This window comes from Pinus tabuliformis, chromosome 2_2 (assembly GCF_031772625.1).
Source record: "Pinus tabuliformis cultivar Carrire ecotype Pingquan chromosome 2_2, CPIR1, whole genome shotgun sequence".
NCBI classification, from domain to species: domain Eukaryota; kingdom Viridiplantae; phylum Streptophyta; class Pinopsida; order Pinales; family Pinaceae; genus Pinus; species Pinus tabuliformis.
In genome coordinates this window covers 1,316,116,695-1,316,141,171 of record NC_142300.1, presented here as the reverse complement: position 1 = coordinate 1,316,141,171, position 24,477 = coordinate 1,316,116,695, and the positions used below count along the sequence as shown (strand labels likewise).

The 24,477-nt window shown below is 38.3% G+C and overlaps 1 protein-coding gene across 1 annotated transcript; it reads right to left on the bottom strand.

Moving 5' to 3' along the window:
- Positions 1–14,756: 14,756 nt before the first annotated feature.
- On the bottom strand, positions 14,757–23,909 carry LOC149198376 (UDP-glycosyltransferase 86A2-like). The gene is made up of 2 exons (XM_089404134.1): positions 23,361–23,909; positions 14,757–15,841 (listed from the first exon to the last, which is right to left on the bottom strand). Exons 1-2 carry the CDS (start codon positions 23,863–23,865, stop codon positions 14,841–14,843), a joined length of 1,506 nt encoding a protein of 501 aa, XP_089260260.1. The 5' UTR covers positions 23,866–23,909; the 3' UTR covers positions 14,757–14,840.
- Positions 23,910–24,477: the final 568 nt, after the last annotated feature.

Here is a 24,477-nt window from a genome sequence, read left to right as displayed (position 1 = left end):
AACTCACATTCATTAGTCATAATGCTACAACTATCACCGACTTGCACTCAAGTACGTATCAATTGTCTCAGCGCATATTGTGTTAGTACAATCGTCTTAAAACAAGATCATTCATTTATGCAATCTTGTAGAAACATACTCATGTCATGTAACTAATCAAACATTCAAACAACCTATAATCATAACCATTTACTATCCATGGTCCACACTAAGGTAGAAGGAGGAAACTACTATAATAGTCCGATCTCCAAACTCTACTAAACTTAACCACAAGTTTTTGTACTTGAAAACATGCCACATTTCCACTAAGTAGACTTCATGCTAGACTTGTAAGGTGAGTTATGTGAATTGTAGTCCCCTACTCTACTCTTCATCCCTGATCTTCTATTTCCTACAAACATACCATGTTAGCTAAACCATATAGATGACATAATCAAACTCCTACCTCAATGTATCTTAGAGGAAGCTATGACATATGCACAAGTCAATCCATATTAGTATGACACAATATAACAAATATATTGACTCATGCATGAATATCATATCCATAACCATATGCACAAGCCAATCCAGATTAGAACGATACATAGAATATCAATATCTTATCTGCAATGACCATAATCATCATGTGTGTGACCATAATGCATACAACAAGAAGTTACTACCATTCATGACTAACCGACACATGTTGTTGGCTTGTTGGGGCCTGACCCAGGTTCATAGTTAATTAGCCAAAAAAATCCATGTACTACTGGCCCTTTCGGCAACAGTCTGTGGAACGTGGACTGAGGTCTCACCCGAAGTAGTATGGGGGGGTGCTGGAACCAGGTTTCCGTACCCTTGAGATGTATGAGGGGTTGACTTGGTCCAATTGTTAGTCCCTTCGCGCAGGTTACTTCGCGCACTTCCTTGGCTTTCGCGCTACTGGAGTAGCACTCTGCACTATTTCCCTAAGTCACACCCAAGATCTTACTTATCTTCTTACACCAGTTAGTTATCTTCGCATAAATGGATGCATTATCTTATATTTATTTATATAGCACATTCATATGAGTTCACGCAGAAAATAAACAATAAACTTGCAATTCATACCCAATAGTACATAAAACGGGAAAAGATACACAGGAATATGGTAAAACTTCTCTTTATTAATACTTTCAATGGTTACAAACTCAACCTGTCCTGCGCACTCAGTTGCAGGGGTCCGCGCACTCAGCTGCGAACTATTAGGTCTCTGCACAGTCAACTGTAGAGCCTTCTCCTACTTTACAACCCAAAGACACGACTTACACTTCGACTCAACACTTCATCAATCTCTTAGACTCATCATGCTTAGATAGATAGATTTCTTTCCTACACTTAGAGCCTCACTCTATTTATACAATCCCATGGTTCGCGGACCATGGGTAGATCTTTCAAACCGACATTACGTTACAAAACCAATGGTGGACAACCTTGTGACTCTATTATGACTTCGCGCTCCATGCCCACAAATCACAGAGTCTTTACAATGGACTTGGTCAAAACTTGCACTTTAAGCCCCAAAACATGCCTTGGAGGGGATTCCACGCCCAACAGGCCCCCTACACAAACATTGTGACTCGCCCTTAAGTCACTCTGTTGGTGCAGAGACTTTTGCGCGGAGACCCTGCAACTCTGCTCGAACAACTGCAAGGTTGGCAGTGCACTGAGTGGCTGCCTGCTGAATCTCCTATACATGTTGTTCCGAGACCGCGATGTCAGAAATGCTTCCCTTGCATCTGTTCCTGCGTCCCCTACATTTGTGCGAGCTTGCCTTCAATTGTTGTTGTAATGACGAAGGCCTTGTCGATCCAAGGCTGAACAGGCACCTTCAAGACTACTTCTTTATGTCATGCTGCATCCACTTTCTCTTTCAACGCTTTGGCTTGTTTTTGCTTGAGCCTCTCAGTGAGGGCCACCATCTGCATGGTCACTTTGACGTTGTCGTACTGCTGCTAGAGCACGCGCCTTTGTCTCTAAGAGCTGGATGTTAGGGTCCTCCTGCAGATTGGTGAGGACCTCGAAGGACTCTTCCAACATGATGGTGCAATCCCTTACTACACTGCTGATTTCTTCCATCCCCAATGTAATAGCATTTCCGCGTTATTCTCTGAATTCTAGAGAGGTTTACGGTTGCTACACGATCTCCAGTATCAACAACAAAGCAGTCAGGGTGGCAACTCAGATACTGGCAGGAAAGGTCATGCGGAAGTGCCGCACGGACGAGGTACTCACGCCGGTGGTGGCACTTTCTGAAGAAGGCACGGAGGGGGTCTAGTTTAACTGGTCCGAGTTCTTATGCAAGGAGTTCCTGGAAAATTGTCGTGAGGAATAGGAATAAGGAAAAACGTTCCACTATGCATGGCTTCTTTTGTCCATAATGCTGGTGGCAGGGGAACTGTTGGAGGACAGCTAGTTCCCCATCATTGATAGGGATCTGCCGGAGGCTACAATGTACGCTTCACTGTGGGCCACGAAAGACGCGAACCGAATCCACGACAGCAAGATATTCTGGGTGTTCATGGAGATGAACATCAGAATGGGGATTAACCGCAAACCACGGTTATCATCCACTGTCTACAACAACTTGTAAATTTTTGCAGAATTCAAAGCAGACTTCCACAACATACATACCAGAGCACGCAAGGACCCAGCCAAGCAATGGAGCGAGCTACCCTTCATTGATCCAAAATGGATCTTGGATAGACTTCTAACTCTAAAGTGTTCCTCACAGAGGAGAAGCAAAGTCTAAGGATGCTCTTGGAAATAGCCCCATTACATAGATATTTTCATTATGAATCTACTGCAACTTGAGTGGGCTAAAATGGACTTCAGATGAAGAATTTATCGCAAAAAGAAGTTTGCCTTTGTCCTTTGAAAAGGAGGAAAATTCTTATATAAATGGGACTTAAGGGAAAATGTGTTTTAAACATAAAAACCCTTAGAACCCATCACATCGCAATAAACCAAGGCTGAAGGACTTAAAACAGGTGCAAAGGCCTTCAATGGACCTAATGGATTTATAAATCAAACAAGAAAACCTTTTGAGTTCCGAAAGGAAAGGGTAGTAAGCGGTATTTTGGGCAGGCCTCAAGTGGTAAGCGATATTGGACGGGCTCCGCCTGAATCCATACATTGGCTGACGTGTGGCACAACGGAGGAGAGAGGAAACTGCTTTTTTGGGCAGTTAATCTCGTGCAAGTTACGCCCCCGAAACAATCTGTCAGCCGTTGGATTAGCGGTCGCGGATCAACGGTCAGGATATAATCGGCGGATCGGAAATCTGCATGACCAAAGGGAAGACCCTTGAGGTCGTTGCGATAGTGATATGCGATATATCGATGTTCTGATGGGCCAATCGATTAACCCCCGATACCAGGGCCAATGCACATTGCGATTACGACTTGCGATACGTCGATAAAAAGGCGGACCCCATACGAATTATGGACGCAATTTCATAAGTTTTGAAATCTAGATTTTTGGATTTTCTGTGTATTATCCGTGTATTGGGTTTTTCGGCCATTACGCCATGCGATAGAGATAAGCGATATTTGGACAGACTCGATAGGTTTATAGGGCTGATTCCATAATATTTGAAGTCCGGGCTAAAGGCCCATGATGTGTTTTGCGTGCGTTTCCTGTGTATTCTGTTATTTGGCTATTTTGGCTAGAGGAAGGAAAAACGACTGGGTTTTCCTGCCCGCTTGTTCTTTTCCATTTGTAAACAAATTCTTGTGAGGAAACAGTCAGGTTCTTCAATGATGGAGGACTGTAACCGATGCATGATAAAAACACAGAGAGCACAAGTGCTGAAGGTAGCTGAAGGTTGCCGAGGGAGCTGGAGGACTGAAAAAGGTCGTTTGAAGGTTTCCGAGAGTCGCTTGGAGGTCAAGCGAACTACAGAGGCACGCAGAGGTTGAGAGAGAGCTCAGAGAAGCCAGAGCGAGAGTCGAGAGCCAGAGCCAGAGCTAGAGCTAGAGTGAGAACCAGAGCCACGAGCTAGAGCTAAGAGCCAGAGCCAGAGCTAGAGCAAGAGCCAAGAGCCAGAGCCAAGGCTAGAGCCAGAAAGCCAGAGAGCTTCAGAGCCAGGGATAAGATGGTGTTCTAAGCCCATTGTGTTCAGTGTAAACCAGTGGAGTTGAGCGTAGAGCTTGTAAAAGGACTTTGCCATAATCCCAGAGAGCCTAGTCAAGTTGACTAGAGCTCAAGGAGACGTAGCCGAAGGGTTTTGGGTGAACTCCATATTACATTGTTGTTCTATGTGTTTGTTTTATTGCTGCATTATTTACTGTCACATGTATTTACATAATATAATAAACAACTTAATTTAAAGCGCTGAACAGTTAAAAATAAACAAAAGCATACACCTATCTTCAAGCACATTATTAATTCCGCAATTGGTTAATCATAATATCTTGGGAATATTTAAGATTTGGAAGTGGGAGAGGTTCTTGTAAGCTTGACAAGAAGCCTTTAGTGCCCCATTTTCAGATCATTCATAGCCACAGATGATGTAATTTTCAAGGTACTGGAGACATGGCCGTTGGAGTGGCATGCCCCAGACATCACGACGGTGGAGAAGTCTGTGGTGCAGAAGAAGAAAGAGGAGGCCAAGCTGTGCATGGCATAGTTAGCAGAGAAGAGAAGGCAAGAAACAGTGGCAGCAAAAGTGCAAGAGGTGTGGGACGTTGCACAAACAACAGCAGAACAGAAAAAGGCCACAGCAGCAGTAGCACAGGGGGTAGCCTAAAAGGTGCACGAGGGCCAGAATTTGCCTTCGCATGGGCAGCAGAAAGGGATGGAAACAGAGGAAGAAGAGGGCGGCGCAGACCCCCAAACAACGTCCACACTATTAAAGCATCAATGCCTGAGCGAGCGAACGGGGCCACGCAAGAAGATGAAAGCATCCAAGCTGTCGATCGACCCGATCACCCTTACTAAGGGTGATCTGCATGACATAGGTGAAACTGTGCGCAAAGTCATCACTGGGCCTCTCTAGAACTTCACGGAGGAGAATCAGATTGTGTTGGGGGTCCTTAGAGCACAGATTCAGGAGTTACATGTGCGCATTCCTTAGGTTGGTACCCTTTCGACTAGCGTCACAAGTGGGATAGCTGCAGCCGAGCAAATGCTACGCGCTTAGACAAAAAACACAATAGTGCTGCTAGCGGGGGCACTGGTTACGAAAAATGAGGCCGACAAACCTACGATTAGTGCACTCAAAGGGATAGGGATCAATATGGCTGCGCTCCCGCAGGAGACGCTATATTTTTTGCAGGATGGGATTACTACAGAACTACGGGCTAAGAAGAGCCGTGCATTGCAAGTGTTGAGTGAGCAAAAGATCAACATGGAGCAGTTGAGCTTGCAGCACGATGAAGTGGTGTCGCAGAATAGGTAGATGGTACAGGTACTGGAAGAAGCCTACTAGATGGTCACTGAGCTGGCCATCCCAGCAAACGCACCAGCAGAGGCGCGCATCCACAGATTAGTAGTAGGGGATTTATTTATAATAAACGCTTCAATCTATTAATTATAATGAGAGGATTATATTATTTTAATACATATATTATTACTACATTAATTTAATAAAACTTTAACATTAATTTCAACCAATATTGATGTAATAATCATATACACTTATTCACTATATATATTTATTATCTCTAGTCGACTTTATGCTTTCTTGATAGTGTTATTCTTGATGGCCCATCTATTATTAATTCTATATCTACTCTTCATCTTTCTCATGTCTTGACAATGAACCTGATTGGTGGCTCTGTAACATCGACAACAAATCTGACATATGTAGATCTTCTTTTATCAATTAACAACTTCTCTAATTTTATATAGAGTTCCTTATGTACTGAATAAAGTTCCTCTTAACACTTTAAGCCGATTTAACCTACCTAAATTGCATAGATCTCCATCCTCATCTCTTTCCACTAGGTCCAACCACAAATGAGTCCAGCCAAGTTAAAAGCAAACCAGATTATAAAATTAGCCAATAAATTTGAGACTAATAAAAACATTTACATACTTGATCTATCAATTCCTTTGTCAATAAAACCCCCAAAACATACTAAACATGTTCATCTTCACGCGTATTATCTTATAAAGCCCCAAGGTCCCAAATGCCACCTACTAATCCCAATAACCATTGACATTAATTTACCTATAATTTATGGGAGTAACAACTATTACTACTACTATAATGTAGTTATTGACATGAATGGTAACTCCTTCAGCCACTCTTTTATTTTTTATTTTTAAACATAACACATTTTTATTAAGTTTTCATTCTATAATGCTAGCTTGAGACTTCATAACGATAATTGTTTAACTTTGGTTTATTCAAAGCCTTTTACTCCTCTTAATGAAAAGAAATATAAAAATGTAAAATTATATCACATATAAAGTAATAAAAAAAATTAAAATTACTACTACTATAATGTAATGGTAACTCCTTTTCGTTCTTTTTTATTTTTTATTTTTAAACATAACCCATTTTTATATAGTAGTGGTTGACATGAATAGTAACTCCTTTTAGTTCCTTTTTTATTTTTTATTTTTAAACATAACCCATTTTTATTAAGTTTTTATTCTATAACGCTAGCTTGAGTATTCATAACAATAGTTGTTTAACTTTGGTTTTTTACTCCTCTCAATGGAAAGCAATATAAAAATATAAAATTATATCACATATAAAGTAATATAAAAAATTAAAATTACTACTATTATAATGTAGTTGTTGACATGAATGGTAACTCTTTTTAGTCGCTCTTTTATTTTTTATTTCTAAAAATAACCCATTTTTATTAAGTTTTGATTCTATAACCCTAGCTTGAGACTTCATAACGATAATGGTTTAACTTTGGTTTATTCAAGGCTTTTCATTCCTCTCAATGAAAAGCAATATAAAATTATATCACATATAAAGTAATATAAAAAAGTAAAATTACTACTACTACTCTAATGTAGTAGTTGACATGAATGGTAACTCCTTTGAGTCCCTCTTTTATTTTTTATTTTTAAACGTAACCCATTTTTATTAAGTTTTTATTCTATAAGGCTAGCTTGACACTTCATGACGATAATTGTTTAACTTTGGTTTATTCAAGGCTTTTTACTTCTCTCAATGGAAAGCAATATAAAATTATATATAAAGTAATATAAAAAAAGTAAAATTATAAGACATATATATTATAAAATAATGAAAAGCAATATAAAAATATAAAATTATATCACATATAAAGTAATATAAATAAATAAAAATATTTATAATTTATATATCTATATATATTTCTATTTTCAAATATGATTTTTAAAATTTTAATTTAATTGTTAATTATATTTTTCTTTTAATTTAAAAAGTCTTGAGATTTATCTAAAAAGTAATTATATCTTTTTTATTTTTTTAATTAATTAATTAAAAAAAATGGCATGTGGACAAGAGCCATATGAACTGAGTTATGGTTTTTTTGGCATATGGTATTCGTAAAGTGAGAAATGAATGTCCATAGTCAAAGAATCTTGGTTCATGTTATATATATACATATATATCATTTTAATAATAATAATAAAAAAAAAATTAGTTGATTTTTATGACTTTAAATTTTGATGATCCTTCGGGCGGTTTGAGGTCACCAAACTTTTGTAACTATTATAACTTGATGCAATAGAAAATGAAAGATCCCACTTTTACCGACAATTTTTCTTTTTTTTTGATGATGTGAACTATATAATAAACTAAGTATTTTGATAATATGTCTTGGGATCCATCAAATCAATATTTTTGTTGCAAATGTTTCCAACCTACCAAATAGATGAAGAAAATCTAATCGACTATAGGAAGTACACAGAAAAAAACCTTAAGAAGGAAAGAGTAAGATCAAAAGCCAAAAGAAATAACCATTATGAGAAATAGAGAAAAACCCTAAGAACTGAGTAAGATCAAAAGTAAAAGAAACCATTATGAGAAATAAAGAAAAACCCTAAAAACTGAGTCAGATCAAAAGTAAAAAAATAACTATTAAAAAAAAACAATATAAAATCCACCCATTAATATAATAGAATAAAATATTTTAATAATAATAAATAATAATTAAAAAAAATAAATTAAAAAAATATTAGAATTAAATTAAATATATGATAATTGTAAAGAGAATACTATTGCAATTTTTTTATATATAATAATATTATTATTTTTAATATTAATTTTATTAAATTTTATATTAGTAATTTTTTTTTGAATTCTTATAATATTAATATAAAATTAATAATATTAAGAAGATTTTTTTTAGAAATAGTTTAATAATGATTATTAAGATCAAATAATATTCCTATAACAACTAGTTTAAGAATAATAATATTATAGTTTATAATAATATTAATATTAATTAAGAAAGATCGAGAAATAAACAATCCAAGTCAATCAAATACAAGGAACATAAATAAAAAATATATATAAAATAAATAAATAAATAAATAAATAGGAGTCAAGATCTAATTAATGAGTCAAGATCCTATAACAAAAGTAATAATTAAAGGTGACTAAAATTAAAACTATGCAATCAAAAGTGAGGGTAAAATTATTATTATTATTAAAATAATTTTACCCTCCCTTTTGGTTGCTTTGGTTTAATTTTAGTCTCCTTTAATTATTATTTTTATTATAGAATCTTGACTCAATAATTATGTTTTTTCCCCTATTTATTTATTTATTTACTATTATTATTATTAAACTAGCCATTAGATTAGTTGTTATAGGAATATTATTTGATCTTAATAATCATTATTAAAATATTAATTTTCATAAACTAGCCGTTATATGATCTTTTGGTCTCTACATGGCCCTCTATTTAAGCCTGTGCCATGATCTATATCTTCATATGGCCCTGATGATGAACCACACTAGTTCCATAGGTGTAAGAAAAATTTTCTCCTATGTAATTTCTATGGAAAATACTCTTTTTAATGTAATATGGATCACACATGCATGAATTCAGAAATATTATTATATATAAAAAATTTATATTACACTTATCATATATTTAATTTAATTCTAATATTTTTTTATAATTTATATCTTTTTAATTATTATTATTATTATTATTTATTATTATATATTTAATTTAATTCTAGTATATTTTTTTATAATTTATATCTTTTTAATTATTATTATTTATTATTAAAATATTCTATTTTTTTATAATTTATATCTTTTTAATTATTATTATTTATTATTAAAATATTCTATTTTATCAACGGTTAGATTTTTTATGGTTATTTCTTTGGTTTTTGAGTTTATCTTTTAATTTTTAGGGTTCCTCCCTATTTATTCTTTTTGTTGGATTAGATTTTCTTCATCTATTCATCTTGAAGATGAACTACATTGATTGGTCTGAAATGCCCACAACCTGATGGGATGGATCCAAAAGATGATGATGAATGTCGGCTAAGACCAATAGAGTGTATGCGACTTTAAGGAAGTAAGAGATTAATTGAGTTTCTTTAGTAAGAGATTAATTGAGTTTCTTTAATATTTTATTTCTATGTTCGAAAAGAAGGGAGAGAAGCCTTACTAGATCACCATAATTTTGCTGAAGGTAATCCAAGAGAAAGTTCTTTTCATCTTCAACCCATTGATTCTTTAGTCCCAAGGTGTTTTGGAAATTGACCAATCATGGATTTCACTTTGAAGCTCATGAAAATTAGTTCTTATCTTGACAATGCTTAACTTCTTCAAGATTCGCTGCTTAGCTTACTTTTTCCCTCCAACTCCTTATCATCCCACAACTTATCCTTAAATTTGGAAGTTATAATATTTTTAATATTATCTTTATTCTCCAAAATGATATTTTCCTTTACTCTACCCACATAAACACCTATTCAAAAATATTTTAATAGTTATGTATAACTATCAACATTTACGAACTATTTAATTTATATAGCTACAACATTTATATTTAATTTATATAATTACACTAATTTTATATAACATTATAAATCTTTTTAAAATAATATACTCAAAGAAAAAATCAAATCCTAATCATAATATACTGAAACAGGAACTCAAATCCTTGTTGAAAATGTAATTTCAATTGCAGGTCGAAACCGTCTGTTTTTCTCCTGTGATGTGATCAAATCGCAAATCGCATCCTTAACCCCTACCTCATTCTATTCCCTTGATTTCTTTCGATTCGATGTTGCGATGCGATCTTATCGCATATCGCAAATCGCATCCTCACCCTGTTGCCTCTATTAAGTCCTTTGTTTTTTCTGCGATTGCGATTCTGCAATGCGATCCGATCGCATATCGCATATCGCACCCTTGCGTTATGTCTCTGCCCTATGTCTCTCGCCGATGCGATATTGCGATGCGATCTAATCGCACATCGCACATCGCACATCGCCTCACCTCACATCGCCTCACCTCCCAATAACTTTTTTCGATGTGATCTCCGTCGTTCATCTATGGATCTGACGGCCGTTATTTATTCTCGCCCTGTGCACGCCTCCGCCATACTGTCTTTACACCTTACCCTGTTTTGTGCTCCTGAAGAAAGAAGAACGCCAGATCCAACACTTTGCACCATTACTCCTCACCTACTGCATTTAAAGAAGAGAATGGCCGAGAACGAGAGGGACGAGCCTCGAGCAGCCAAAAGCATTGAAAGGTTATGGGTTTCTTGCGTATTCCACTGCGTCCAGCTTCAGCAGTACATCAGAGTATCAGAAAAGATCTGTTTTGTTCATCAATGCAGACAGATTGTAGCAGAGACTCTATCAGAGAGTTAAAAGCGGTGGGTGATCCTTTATGACACCTACACACGTTGATATGTAATGCGCGAGCTTATAAGAATGAAACCTTTATGCACAGAAGTGTAGAGGCAGAGTGAGTGAAATGTAAAATTTACACACAGCGATGTAAATCTTTGCAGAGAGAGAGACAGAGATTGATATGCAATGAGAAACTCGCCACAACGAATGTAAGGAGAATTCTTCCAGCAGGTTCAATGTAATACACACACCAGTGTGAATAAAATGTAATGCAGAGAATACGCAGCAGCGTAGAAGTGTGAATAAAAGGGTAGAAGCACAACAACGCATATGAATGAAGAAATTTCTTTTACACAACAATGTAAAGAAAGAGGGAACAAGGCAGCGTAGAATCAAAATATTTTTGTGAAGAATGAAAACCCAATATGCGCAGCAGCGTGAGGGTAATGTTTTAGTTGTTCTTGCATATGAAATGTAAGAGAGGCGCATCAACGTGATAGCAAGAAGGAGAAGCACCACAGTGCGAATGTAAGCAGTGTGAATGTAGGAAGTGAGAAAAGAAAATTACACACTGCAGTGATAATTTTCAAGGAGAGACAGAGTGAAGTTTTTTCTTAATAAACTGCCTATGAAGCAGGCATGTTGGAATCCCTTTGTTAAAAGGAAGATGCTTTTCAGCATAGACAGTGGTGAAATCCCTCTTTTAAGAGGAAGACTCTTTTGTTGTTTGTGGAACTGCATTTGAAGCAGTGCTAGTGAAATCCCTCTGTTAAGAGGAAGACTCTTTTGTAACAGCAGTTGTGTAATCCCTCTGTTAAGAAGAAGATCCTTTTTTGTAACAGGCAGGTTTGATTAAGGAATACAAGTTTATTTTGGTGTGTGAAATTCTATTCTTCATCTCCAACATACAATTTTTAGTTTCCGCTGTGCTAAGATCCTGTGTGTTAAAAACAGAGTATTATTCTCTGTTCAGTGTTTTTTGTTTTGGAATTTATCAGAAAATTCCCAACAGTGGTATCAAAGTTTGTCCAGGCTCTTTGAAGGTGTCAAAGAAGCTGAAGGAATGATTTCTTGTTGCAGCATCTTCTCCAGCAAAGTGAAGACTCAGTTAAAAGAATCCAAGGTATTTCTCAAGCTAGTTTTTTGTGTTACTGTTGAGGACAGTCAGTTATCTCACAGTCAGCTATTTTAAATACACAGTCAAGTATTTTGAAGAATAGTTTAGAGTGCAAGAATGGCTGGCTCCAGCACCAGCACCAGCACTAGCATGGGTATCTTTAATACTCAGTGCCCACAATTTAATGGGAAAAACTATGACTATTGGGCAATAACTATGAAAGTTTTGCTTGCCTCACAAGAGTTATGAGAATTTGTTGAGGATGGTTTTGAAGAACCAGCAGATGAAAATGAGTTTAATAACTTGACTCAGGCAGAGAAAGAACTGCTGAAGAGCTATAAGAAGAAGGATGCTAAAGCCCTCTACTTCTAGTATTGCGTAGTGGATGAGAGTGTGTTTCCAAGGATATCAGCAACAAAGACATCCAAAGAGGCATGGAAAACTCTCAAGATAGCCTATCAAGGCATAGAGAAAGTGAAGACAGTAAAACCTCAGTTCATTGAGGAGGAAGCTTGTGATGGAAGCATAGAGAAAATAGTAAATGTTAAAAACTGTTTGTCTCATGATGAAGATGATGAGGAGATGGCTGAAATACATCCCCAGACAGCAGCACCAACACAAGAGGCAATAAATGAAGGTATGAACTCTTTGTTTGCTTTATATTGTCATGTTGATGACTCTGTTCATTTCGAAGAAGCAATTAAGGATACAAAATGGATAGAACCCATGAATGGGAAAAAGGAATTGAAGTTCCTTGAAGATCTGTTTAAAGAGTATGGAGTTCGATGCGTAACTCTTTCCAAGATGGTCGAGATGGGCTTCACTACCAACACCCTTGTCAATATGATAGAGGAAGAAATTGAAGATTTGATGAAGACCCTAGAAGAACTCTATCATATGGATGTTCTTGTAAGGGAGAGATATGAAATTAAATTTGCCATAAGAGCAGAGAAGGAGCAGGTTGCAGATATTCTGACCAAACCATTGAGACAGAAAAGTTTTGAATTTTTGATGAAATGTCTGGGTATGACTGATAACCCAGCAGTTGAAATTAAAGGGGAGTGTTGAAATTGTAATTTCAACTACAGGTCGAAACCGCCTGTTTTTCTCCTGCGATACGATCAAATCGCAAATTGCATCCTTAACCCCTACCTCATTCTGTTCCCTTGATTTCTTGCGATGCGATCTTATCGCATATCGCAAATCACATCCTCACCCTGTTGCCTCCGTTAAGTCCTTTGTTTTTTCTGCGATTGCGATTTTGCGATGCGATCCGATCGCATATCGCATATCGCACCCTTGCGTTATGTCTCCACCCTATGTCTCCCACCGATGCGATATTGCGGTGCGATTTGATCACACATCGCACATCGCACATCGCCTCACCTCCCAATAACTTTTTCTGATGTGATCTCCGCCGTTCATCTGTGGATCTGATGGCCGTTATTTATTCTCGCCCTGTGCACGCCTCCACCATACTGTCTTTATGCCTTAACCTGTTTTGTGTTCCCGAAGAAAGAAGAATGCCAGATCCAACATTTTGCGCCATTACTCCTCACCTACTGCATTTAAAGAAGAGAATGGTAGAGAACGAGAGGGACGAGCCTCGAGTAGCCAAAAGCATTGAAAGGTTATGGGTTTCTTGCGTATTCCACTGCGTCCAGCTCCAGCAGTACAACAGAGTATCAGAAAAGCTCTGTTTTGTTCATCAATGCAGACAGATTGTAGCAGAGACTCTATTAGAGAGTTAAAAGCGGTGGGTGATCCTTTATGACACCTACACACATTGATATGTAATGCGCGAGCTTGTAAGAATGAAACCTTTTATGCACAGAAGTGTAGAGGCAGAGTGAGTGAAATGTAAAATTTACACACAGCGATGTAAATCTTTGCAGAGAGAGACAGAGATTGATATGCAATGAGAAACTCGCTGCAGCGAATGTAAGGAGAATTCTTCCAGCAGGTTGAATGTAATACACACAACATTGTGAATAAAATGTAATGCAGAGAATACGCAACAGTGTAGAAGTGTGAATGAAAGGGTAGAAGCGCAGCAACGCATACGAATGAAGAAATTTATTTTACACAGCAGTGTAAAGAAAGAGGGAACAAGGCAGCGTAGAATCACAATATTTTTGTGAAGAATGAAAACCCAATATGCGTAGCAGCGTGAGGGTAATGTTTTAGTTGTTCTTGCATATGAAATGTAAGAGAGGCGCAGCAACGCGATAACAAGAAGGAGAAGCACCGCAGTGCGAATGTAAGCAGCGTGAATGCAGGAAGTGAGAAAAGAAAATTACACACTGCAGTGATAATTTTCAAGGAAAGACATAGTGAAGTTTTTTCTTATTAAATTGCCTCTGAAGCAGGCATGTTGGAATCCCTCTATTAAGAGGAAGATGCTTTTCAGCATAGACAGTGGTGAAATCCCTTTGTTAAGAGGAAGACTCTTTTGTTGTTTGTGGAACTGGATCTGAAGCACCCTCTGTTAAGAGGAAGACTCTTTTGTAACAACAGTTGTGTAATCCCTCTGTTAAGAGAAAGATCCTTTTTTGTAAAAGACAGGTTTGATTAAGGAATACAAGTTTATTTTGGTGTGTGAAATTCTGTTCATCATTTCCAGCATACAATTTTTAGTTTCCGCTATGCTAAGATCCTGCGTGTTAAAAACAGAGTATTATTCTCTGTTCAGTTTTTTTTGTTTTGGAATTTATCAAAAAATTCCCAACAATCATTATGAAGCATTTATGCTTAAAATTTAAACAAGTTTACCTAAATAAAGGATACATTTAAAAAGAAATCAAACATTTTGGAAATTCCTTTCTCCGTTGCTTTCTTGTTTCTACAAAACCGTAAATTTCACGATGGAAATAGAAATATAATTTTAAGAAATACAAATAAGCAAATTTACTAAAGTTTGTCAGCTTCTGTCGTGTTTAGACACTGGTCCCATTTCTGATGCAGCTCGTTGGTTGCTAGCGATCGCAATATAATCCACAAAACGTTTCATGCTACGCCACGAGGACCCTCCTTCACTCGCTGCTTGCCGTATTGTTTCTCTTATTTCTCGACTCTTTCTCCTCATCTCTTCCCCTTCTGTGCTTCCCAGCAGAAATTTGGCAGCTCTTGCAATCTCTTCTCGCTCAATCACTCCATCATCCCTACACGTCTCTAACTTTAATCCAACCTTCAATTGGTTAACCACGAGCATTCTATTGGTGTATTGATCAATTCCCTGTGGCAAAACCAACATGGGAACCCCCAAACTCAAGCTCTCCATGGTTGAATTCCACCCCCCATGAGTGAAAAAACCGCCGACGGAAGGATGAGATAAAACTGATAATTGAGTAGACCAAGGAACCACCAGAGCTTGATTTTTCGTTTTCTCCAGAAAACCTTCTGGCAGAATGCTGCCATGATCGTTTCTTTCCTTATCAGAATCTAACATACCAGGACGGACCACCCACAGGAAAGTCTGCCCACTTTCCAATAAACCCATCACTATCTCTTCCACTTGAGTTTCGGACATGCGAACCACGCTTCCGAAGGAAACGTAGAGAACGGACGATCTGGCCTTTGAATCCAGCCACTGCGAACAATCCGTTTCAGCCCACAAACTTAATGATGTGGGGTTCACTGAAATCTCCTTATCCTTGCACTCGGCTTCAAGGTAAACTGATGGAAGTAACGGACCGAGTGAGTTGATGGGAGCTGCTATTTCTCGAACTGCATCGCTCGCTTCTTTTTCGAGTTCGTAGACTGTATTTCCAATAATCCATTCTGTCTCCTCTAGTAAAGGGAGCTGCTCCGCAACACGTTGATAGAGTACATTAGACGTGTCTCCCGCCTGGATATCTGATGGCAGATCTTCGGGCTGCAGTGGAGGAAGACCCGGAATGTAGTCAATCATGTCCTTGGGGTCTGTAAAAAGAAAGACATTATTCTTTCAGTTGAAGTAGGTAATGATCCGTTGGATGGGTCAAAGAACGCTGAAAACATGAATAATTAATGGTGGCTTAATATAGCTATGGTGGAGGACTGAAACAGTATGAAGAAAACATGGATGGAGCAAGGACTGAAACAGTATGAAGAAAACATGGATGGAGCAAAACAAGAAGTAGTTGAATAAATAGAGTAAGAAAGTGCATGAATGTTTTGACACTAAAGAAATAAAAAATTTAGTGATTGGAAAAATTGAACAACTATGTGGACCGATTACACTGTGGCTAAAAAAATATATGCATCAGAGAGTTTAATTTTATTTGTGATTCTTTAATTTAGGTTGAATCGCAGATTTCAGGAATATCTTAGAATTTTATTGGTCTTTTTCTCAATGTGAGATTCAGAAATATTTTTAGAATTTGCAATAGACATAAGGATGCTAGCTTGTGGCAATAGTGAGAACATATTTAAGGGCGGCTATTAAAGGAAAAGCAAGGTTGTTAGTTGCACAACTGAGGACGGATCATATCACCACCTTCGATGTGAGACTGGTAGGTGGAGGGCACCCAAAGAAGTTGGGAACCTTTGATGTGAGACTAGTAGGTGGAGGGCACCCAAAGAAGTTGGGAAGATAGAACTTGCATATTCTACAATAAAGGTGAGAGAGACAAAATGACATTTTGTCATGGAATATGCAGCTTACTAGTAGGTGGAGGGCACCCAAAGAAGTTGAGAACCTTTGATGTGAGACTGGTAGGTGGAGGGCACCCAAAGAAGTTGGGAAGATAGAACTTGCATATTCTGCAATAAAGGTGTGAGAGAGACAAAATGACATTTTGTCATGGAATATGCAGCTTACTAGGATATTAGCATTTAGTATGAAAACAATTTAAAAATTAACAACATGCACCATCTATTTCAATACAATAAGATCAAGCAAATTGCTAATTTTCTAATCAAAATTCCTTCTAAACAAAATTCATAATAGAAGATTCCACATCCAAAAAAGTATGAAAATAAGCTAGAACGATTATCCTCTTGGTCCTTTAGGTTGTTTAGTGTTAAAATTGTAATTTCAACGCAGCCCAAAACCACCGAACAAAACCACAAACCGGCTGAAGGGATTTCGCACCGCTTTTCCGAAAAAGTTGTTTCCATAGCGGAGGCTCCGAACACCATCACTCTCCGCCACGCGTCCCCAGTACGAACACCAAAACCACTTTCCCCGGACGGTAAAGGTCGTTTGGTTTGCTGGAGGTTGGCGTGCGAACCACGTAGGATCGGCTCAGCGATTTGATCGTGTGATCTCCGCCGTCGATCTCCGGAAGGTGCACGGGCCCACGACAAGTCAGATTTTTGCGTGGATTGAAAGTTCTAAACGTTGACCGCCGTAGAAGAAGATTTATGGAATTTATGTGTTTGTCGTAGTTTTAGGTGTATGTCATAAATTTTGTTATGGGCACGTTTTAATATATATTTTTATATATGTTTTATGTAGTTTAGGTGAGGCCCTTTAATATTGTTATGGGCACAGGTTATATTTTTAATATGTTTTTTTTATGTTGTTATGTAAGTGCGGGCGCAAGTTTTTTGTGTGTGTGGTATGCATGGTGGCTGCGCACAGCAGTGCGTGTAATTTTTTGTGGGTGCACAGCAGTGCGATAATTTGGAATACCACAGGGGATGTAATTTTTTTTGTAAAAAAAACTGAAGTCCATGTAATCTCCACAGCAGTGGAAAATCTGTGAGAGCAGCAGAAGTTTTTTTTGTGATTCCCTCTTTGCACAGAGGATGAAATATGTATCAGTTTTTTTTAATTAATAGAAATGTTTTGTGACTGTGTAATGGTGTCATCTGAGTCATTTTGGTTTTAAGAGGTTCTCTGCAAAAAGATCCTGGACAGAGGAAACAGAGCATTGTCTCTGTGGTGAATATTTCACTGGTTTTGGTATTTCTCCATTTAAAAATACCCAACAGTGGTATCAGAGCAAGGCTTAGGCTCTTTAAAGAAGTTAAAGAAGCTGAAGGGAGAAGGTTGTTGCTGCAGCAAAACTTCTCAGGCAGACAGAAGACTCAGACAGCTCAGGATTCAGGTATTCTTCAAAAGCATTTCTTTTGTTATTGCAGAAGACAGTTAGTTGTTTAAAAAAAAAAAAAAAAAAAAAAGACACAGTCAAGGAATGGCTAGCACAAGCATGGGTATGTTTAACACCCAGCTCCCACAGTTTAATGGGAAGAACTATGATTACTGGTCAATAACCATGAGAGCTTTATTTGCCTCTCAAGATTTATGGGAAATAGTTGAAGATGGTTTTGAAGAACCAGCAGATGAAAATGAGTTCAATGCACTAACTCAGGGAGAGAGAGATCTCCTGAAGAGCAATAGGAAGAAGGATGCAAAGGCCATTTTATTGTTGCATCTAGCAGTAGACCAGAGTATATTTCCAAGGATAGCAGCAGCTAAAACATCAAATGAAGCATGGCAAACCCTTAAGACAGCCTATCAAGGCATGGAGAGAGTGAAGACAACAAAACTACAATTGCTGAGAAAGGATTTTGAAAACTTGAACATGAAGGAGTCAGATAACATTGACTCATTCTTCACTCATGTGATTGGTGTAATCACACAAATGAGAACTCATGGAGAAACCATTGAAGATAGAAGGATTGTGGAGAAAATATTGAGGGTCTTACCCTCAAAGTTTGATACCATAGTTACCACCATTGAAGAGACAAAGGATCTCTCAAACTATTCAGTTGATGAGCTACATGCATCACTGATGACTCATGAGCAGAGGTTGAGTAGGAATGAAAACTCATCCCTTGAGCAAGCCTTCAAGACCCAGATGTCCTTTGGAAGAGGAAGGGGTCAAGGAAGAGGAAACCGAAGAGGAAGAGGCAGAAGCCGGAACAGAGGTGGAAGGAACAGCCCATCAAATGCACAAGGAAGAGGCAGCAATCCAAATCAGAACCAAGGCCAAGGCAGCAGCCAACAAAGAGATCAGTATCAGGCTCAAGGACAAAGGTATGATAAATCTAATGTTCAATGCTATTATTGCAAAAAGTATGGACATTATGCTAGTGATTGTAAAAAGAAACAACATGATATGAACAGCAGACAAAATGCAAATGTTACAAGAGAAAACAACAGTCAAGAAAATGTCCTGTTAGCTTGTAACATGGCTGAAACACATAGTGAGGACATATGGTTTTTAGACTCAGGTTGCAGCAACCATATGACAGGGAATATAGCCCTCTTTTCAGCCTTAAATCAGAATTTGAAATCAGAGGTCACACTAGGAACTGATAGTAAAGTGTCTGTTATGGGAAAAGGGGAGGTAAAAATATTTACAAAGCAAGGAGAAAGGAAAACCATAGCAGATGTTTACTATGTCCCCGGAATGAGATGTAACCTATTGAGTGTTGGACAACTTATCCAAAAGGGTTACAATGTTTACTTTGTAAATGATGTGTGCACCATCATGGATATACCACCCAACAAAAGATGCATTGCTGAAGTAAAGATGACAAGGAACAGAATGTTCCCTCTCCGGATCAGGGCAGACTTGAAGAGCAAGAAGGAAATGGCAGCAGTCACCCAAGAGGCCTTCCAAAGCGTGCCAAAGGATGAAAATTGGTTATGGCACTTGAGATTCGGGCATCTAAATTTTGGAGGTCTAAACTTATTGAGCAGAAAAGGAATGGTAAAGGGATTACCATTGATAGAGAAGCCGGACAGCCTTTGTGAAGGTTGTATATTGGGCAAACAACATAGAGAGAGTTTTCCTTCAGGGAAAAGTATAAGGGCAAAGGCACCCTTAGAGATTATCCACTCAGATTTGTGTGGACCAATGCAAGCTCCATCATTAGCTGGCAGCCTATATTTCTTGACATTCATTGATGATTTTACAAGAAAGACTTGGATATATTTCCTCAAGAACAAAAGTGAAGTCTTTGATAAATTCCAAAACTTCAAAGCACTTGTGGAGAACCAAAGCGGGCTGCACATAAAAGTTTTGAGAACTGATAGAGGAGGTGAGTATATCTCCAATGAATTCCTAAAGTTTTGTAGAGAAAATGGAATACATAAACAGTTTACAGCCAGGTACACCCCACAGTAAAATGGAGTTGCTGAAAGGAAGAACAGGACCATCATGGATATGGCAAGGAGCATGTTGAAGGCAAAGCATTTGCCAAATGAGTATTGGGCTAAAGCTGTACATTGTGCAGTTTATATTTTGAACAGGTGTCCTACAAAAGCAGTCATGAACAAAGTGCCAGAAGAGGCATGGAGTGGGAGAAAGCAAGGAGTCACCCACATGAGAGTTTTTGGGTGTGTGGCCTATGCACACATTCCAGATCAGCTAAGGAGGAAGTTGGATAGCAAAGGGGAGAAATGCATCTTCATTGGATACAGTGAGGAATCCAAAGCCTATAGGCTGTACATTCCATCTACCAAGAAGTTCTTTGTCAGCAGGGATGTTCAATTCATTGAAGAGGAAGCTTGGGATGGAAGCATAGAGAAAACAGTGAATGTCAAAAACTGTTTGTCTCATGATGAAGATGAAGAGGAGGTGGCTGAAATGCATCCCCAAACAGCAGCGCCAACACAAGGACAGCAAGGGACACCATTGAGGATCAATGAGAGTGCTTCTCCAAGCACACCACAAGGAGGAAATTCAAGTGCATCTTCAAGCACTTGCACACCAAGTGAACGAGGTAAGAAGTTTAGAAATCTAAGTGAAATTTATGAAGAAGGAATGAATTCCTTATTTGCCTTGTATTGTCATGTTGATGATCCTATTCATTTCGAGGATGCAATTAAAGATAGGAAATGGATAGAAGCTATGGATGAGAAAATTAATGCCATAGAGAGAAACAAAACATGGGATTTGGTTGAGCTACCAAAAGGCAAAGAAGTCATTGGAGTTAAATGGGTCTACAAGACCAAGAGCAATGCTGAAGGCAAGATAGAAAGACACAAGGCAAGGCTGGTTGTCAAGGGCTACAAGCAGCAGTATGGGAGAGATTATGAGGAGAATTTCGCCCCGGTTGCAAGAATGGAAACCGTGAGAGCAGTGTTGTCCATAGCAGCTCAAAACAAATGGAAAGTCTACCAAATGGACGTGAAGTCAGCATTCCTAAATGGAGTGTTAAAGGAAGAGGTCTATGTGGAACAGCCTCTCGGATATGAGAAGAAAGGTGAAGAGCACAAAGTGTGCAAATTGAAGAAAGCTCTTTATGGGCTGAAGCAAGCGCCAAGAGCATGGTACAGCAGGATAGATTCATATCTATTGGACAACGAATTTGACAAATGTGAAGGAGAACCCACAGTCTACATCAAGGAAAATGATGGTAAAATTTTGATTGTTGTCTTGTATGTTGATGATGTTATTTTCACTGGAAATGATATTCATCTTATTGAGAATTTTAAATCAGTCATGAAGAATGAATTTGAAATGACTGACATGGGTTTGTTGAGATACTTCTTAGGCATAGAAGTAGATCAAAATGAAAAAGGAATTTTTATATCTCAAGCAAGATATGTAAATCAAGTTTTGAGCAAATTTAAGATGGAAGAATGCAAGGCAGCAATCACTCCCACAGTGATGGGATTAAAGCTCAGCAGAGAGGACAGCAGCAAGGATTTTGATCCTAGCTTGTATAAAAGCATTGTGGGCAGCCTTATGTATTTAACAACAACTAGGCCTGATTTAATGTATGCTGTTAGTTTAATTTCCAGGTTCATGGAGAGGCCAAAGGAGGCACATTGGCAGGCAGCAAAGAGAATTTTGAGGTATGTCAAAGGCACTAAAATGTTTGGAATTTTATATCATGCCTCAGAACATTCAGATTTGGTTGGGTACACAGATAGCGATTGGGCTGGAAGTGTAGATGATCGGAAGAGCACTTCCGGTTATGTTTTTAACATGGGTTCAGGAGCCATTTCATGGGCTTCTAAGAAGCAGTCCATTGTAGCATTGTCTACAGCAGAGGCAGAATATGTGGCAGCGACAGCAGCAGCATGTCAGGCAGTATGGATGAGAAGGATGTTGAGAAGCTTAGGCCAAGAGCAGGCAAAAGCAACAGTGGTCTTTTGTGACAATAGCTCAGCTATTGCTTTGTCAAAGAATTCAGTGTTTCATAAGAGAACGAAACACATTGATACAAGGTTTCACTACATCAGAGAATTAGTGAACAATGGAGAAATCATCCTAGAACATTGCAGGACTCAGGAACAGGTTGCAGACATCTTGACAAAGCCACTGGTTCAGAAGAGTTTCGAATTTTTGAGAAAGTGTTTGGGAATGACCGAACGCGCGGCTGTTGAAATTAAAGGGGAGTGTTAAAATTGTAATTTCAACGCAGCCCAAAACCACCGAACAAAACCACAAACCGGCTGAAGGGATTTCGCACCGCTTTTCTGAAAAAGCTGTTTCCATAGCGGAGGCTCCGAACACCATCACTCTCCGCCACGCGTCCCCAGTACGAACACCAAAACCACTTTCCCCGGACGGTAAAGGTCGTTTGGTTTGCTGGAGGTTGGCGTGCGAACCACGTAGGATCGGCTCAGCGATTTGATCGCGTGATCTCCGCCGTCGATCTCCGGAAGGTGCACGGGCCCACGACAAGTCATATTTTTGCGTGGATTGAAAGTTCTAAACGTTGACCGCCGTAGAAGAAGATTTATGGAATTTATGTGTTTGTCGTAGTTTTAGGTGTATGTCATAAATTTTGTTATGGGCACGTTTTAATATATATTTTTATATATGTTTTATGTAGTTTAGGTGAGGCCCTTTAATATTGTTATGGGCACACGTTATATTTTTAATATGTTTTTTTTATGTTGTTATGTAAAGTGCGGGCGCAAGTTTTTTGTGTGTGTGGTATGCATGGTGGCTGCGCACAACAGTGCGTGTAATTTTTTGTGGGTGCACAGCAGTGCGATAATTTGGAATACCACAGGGGATGTAATTTTTTTTGTAAAAAAAACTGAAGTCCATGTAATCTCCACAGCAGTGGAAAATCTGTGAGAGCAGCAGAAGTTTTTTTTGTGATTCCCTCTTTGCACAGAGGATGAAATATGTATCAGTTTTTTTTAATTAATAGAAATGCTTTGTGACTGTGTAATGGTGTCATCTGAGTCATTTTGGTTTTAAGAGGTTCTCTGCAAAAAGATCCTGGACAGAAGAAACAGAGCATTGTCTCTGTGGTGAATATTTCGCTGGTTTTGGTATTTCTCCATTTAAAAATACCCAACATTTAGCCTTCTAAAAGTCAATAAAATCAATAATAATAATAAAAAAAAATCCTTATTTTCATAGCAGATTTTAAAAATATTTTAGAATCTCTAAAATATATCAAATCTCATGATAGTACTCCAATTCCATCTAATCCCAATTTTTTTTTTTTTTTTTTTTAACACTAGGACAATCGGTAACTGGTGAGAGATCTAATCCCAATTTTTAATTTAATTCAACACGGAAAAGAGGTGCACCTTCTTTTTTGGGCGGAAAGTGACCCTTGGAAATGATTAGGGAGAGATGTCTATAGATGGTATACACACTCAGAGACTGCGGCCAGAGCGCGACGAAAGGGAGCTCAAATTTCTTGGCTACACGAAACGTCCAATTAAGAAAGCAGCTACCGATGATACACGAGAACAGGGGCTTGCCAGTTTCTGTATCGATGTGGCTTTGTATCAGACTTTCCGCAGAGTCTCTCATTTCGTTCATTACACATCGGTCGGATTCCAAAGGATTGGCCCCACGGTTAAAATCCAGCGGTAGACCGTCGGAAACCTGCGCGAAACGAATGTTTGAATTCGAGCCAACTAAAATCCCATCGTGATAAGTGCGGGCTTTCATCATCTTGGAATGATTGGATTCGGTGTTCATAAAGGTGACCAGAATGCCTTTGGAAGAAAGCATCTCAGAGAGTCGTATCAGCGGATTTATGTGGCCCTGAAATGGATATGGTATAACCAAAACATGGGGAGCCATAGTGAGCAACAGCTAACAATTCTCTCCCCGGCTAAATATTAAGGAGGGTGCTTGAGTAAGGGTTGGGGGAGAAGTCTGTGTCAAAATCTTAAACATCATTTGGATGGAATGCTTAACCCAACGTTAACGAAGGGTTCTCGACGTTAATGATGTCATGGCTTACGCAAATGGAGAGCAAACCACAATTTGGAATCTCGTCCTCTAGTGCACGGTTCTTGTCGAGATGTCATAAGCAAATGAAGAGCAGAAGCACGATTTGGCACGGCTTTGTTTTACTCCATGCATGTGCTCTTCTACAGAGCATCTCCATTATTAATTTTTAGTGTGTTTTTTTCTTTCTCTGGAAGAAAGCATCTCAGAGAGTCGTATCAGCGGATTTATGTGGCTCTGAATTGGATATGGTATAACCAAAACATGGGGAGCCATAGTGAGCAACAGCTAACAATTCTCTCCCCGGCTAAATATTAAGGAGGGTGCTTGAGTAAGGGTTGGGGGAGAAGTCTGTGTCAAAATCTTAAACATCATTTGGATGGAATGCTTAACCCAACGCTAACCGGAGGAATCTCGTACGTTAATGATGTCATTGCTTACGCAAATGGAGAGCAAACCACA

Bases quoted from the DNA above. Each gene is read 5' to 3' on its own strand.
- LOC149198376 (XM_089404134.1), bottom strand. From the start codon at position 23,865: ATGGCTCCCCATGTTTTGGTTATACCATATCCATTTCAGGGCCACATA. The intron at 15,842-23,360 runs GTGCACCTCTTT...TTCTTTTTACAG, and splicing joins CTTTCCGCCCAAAAAAGAAG to ACCCCAAGGACATGATTGAC.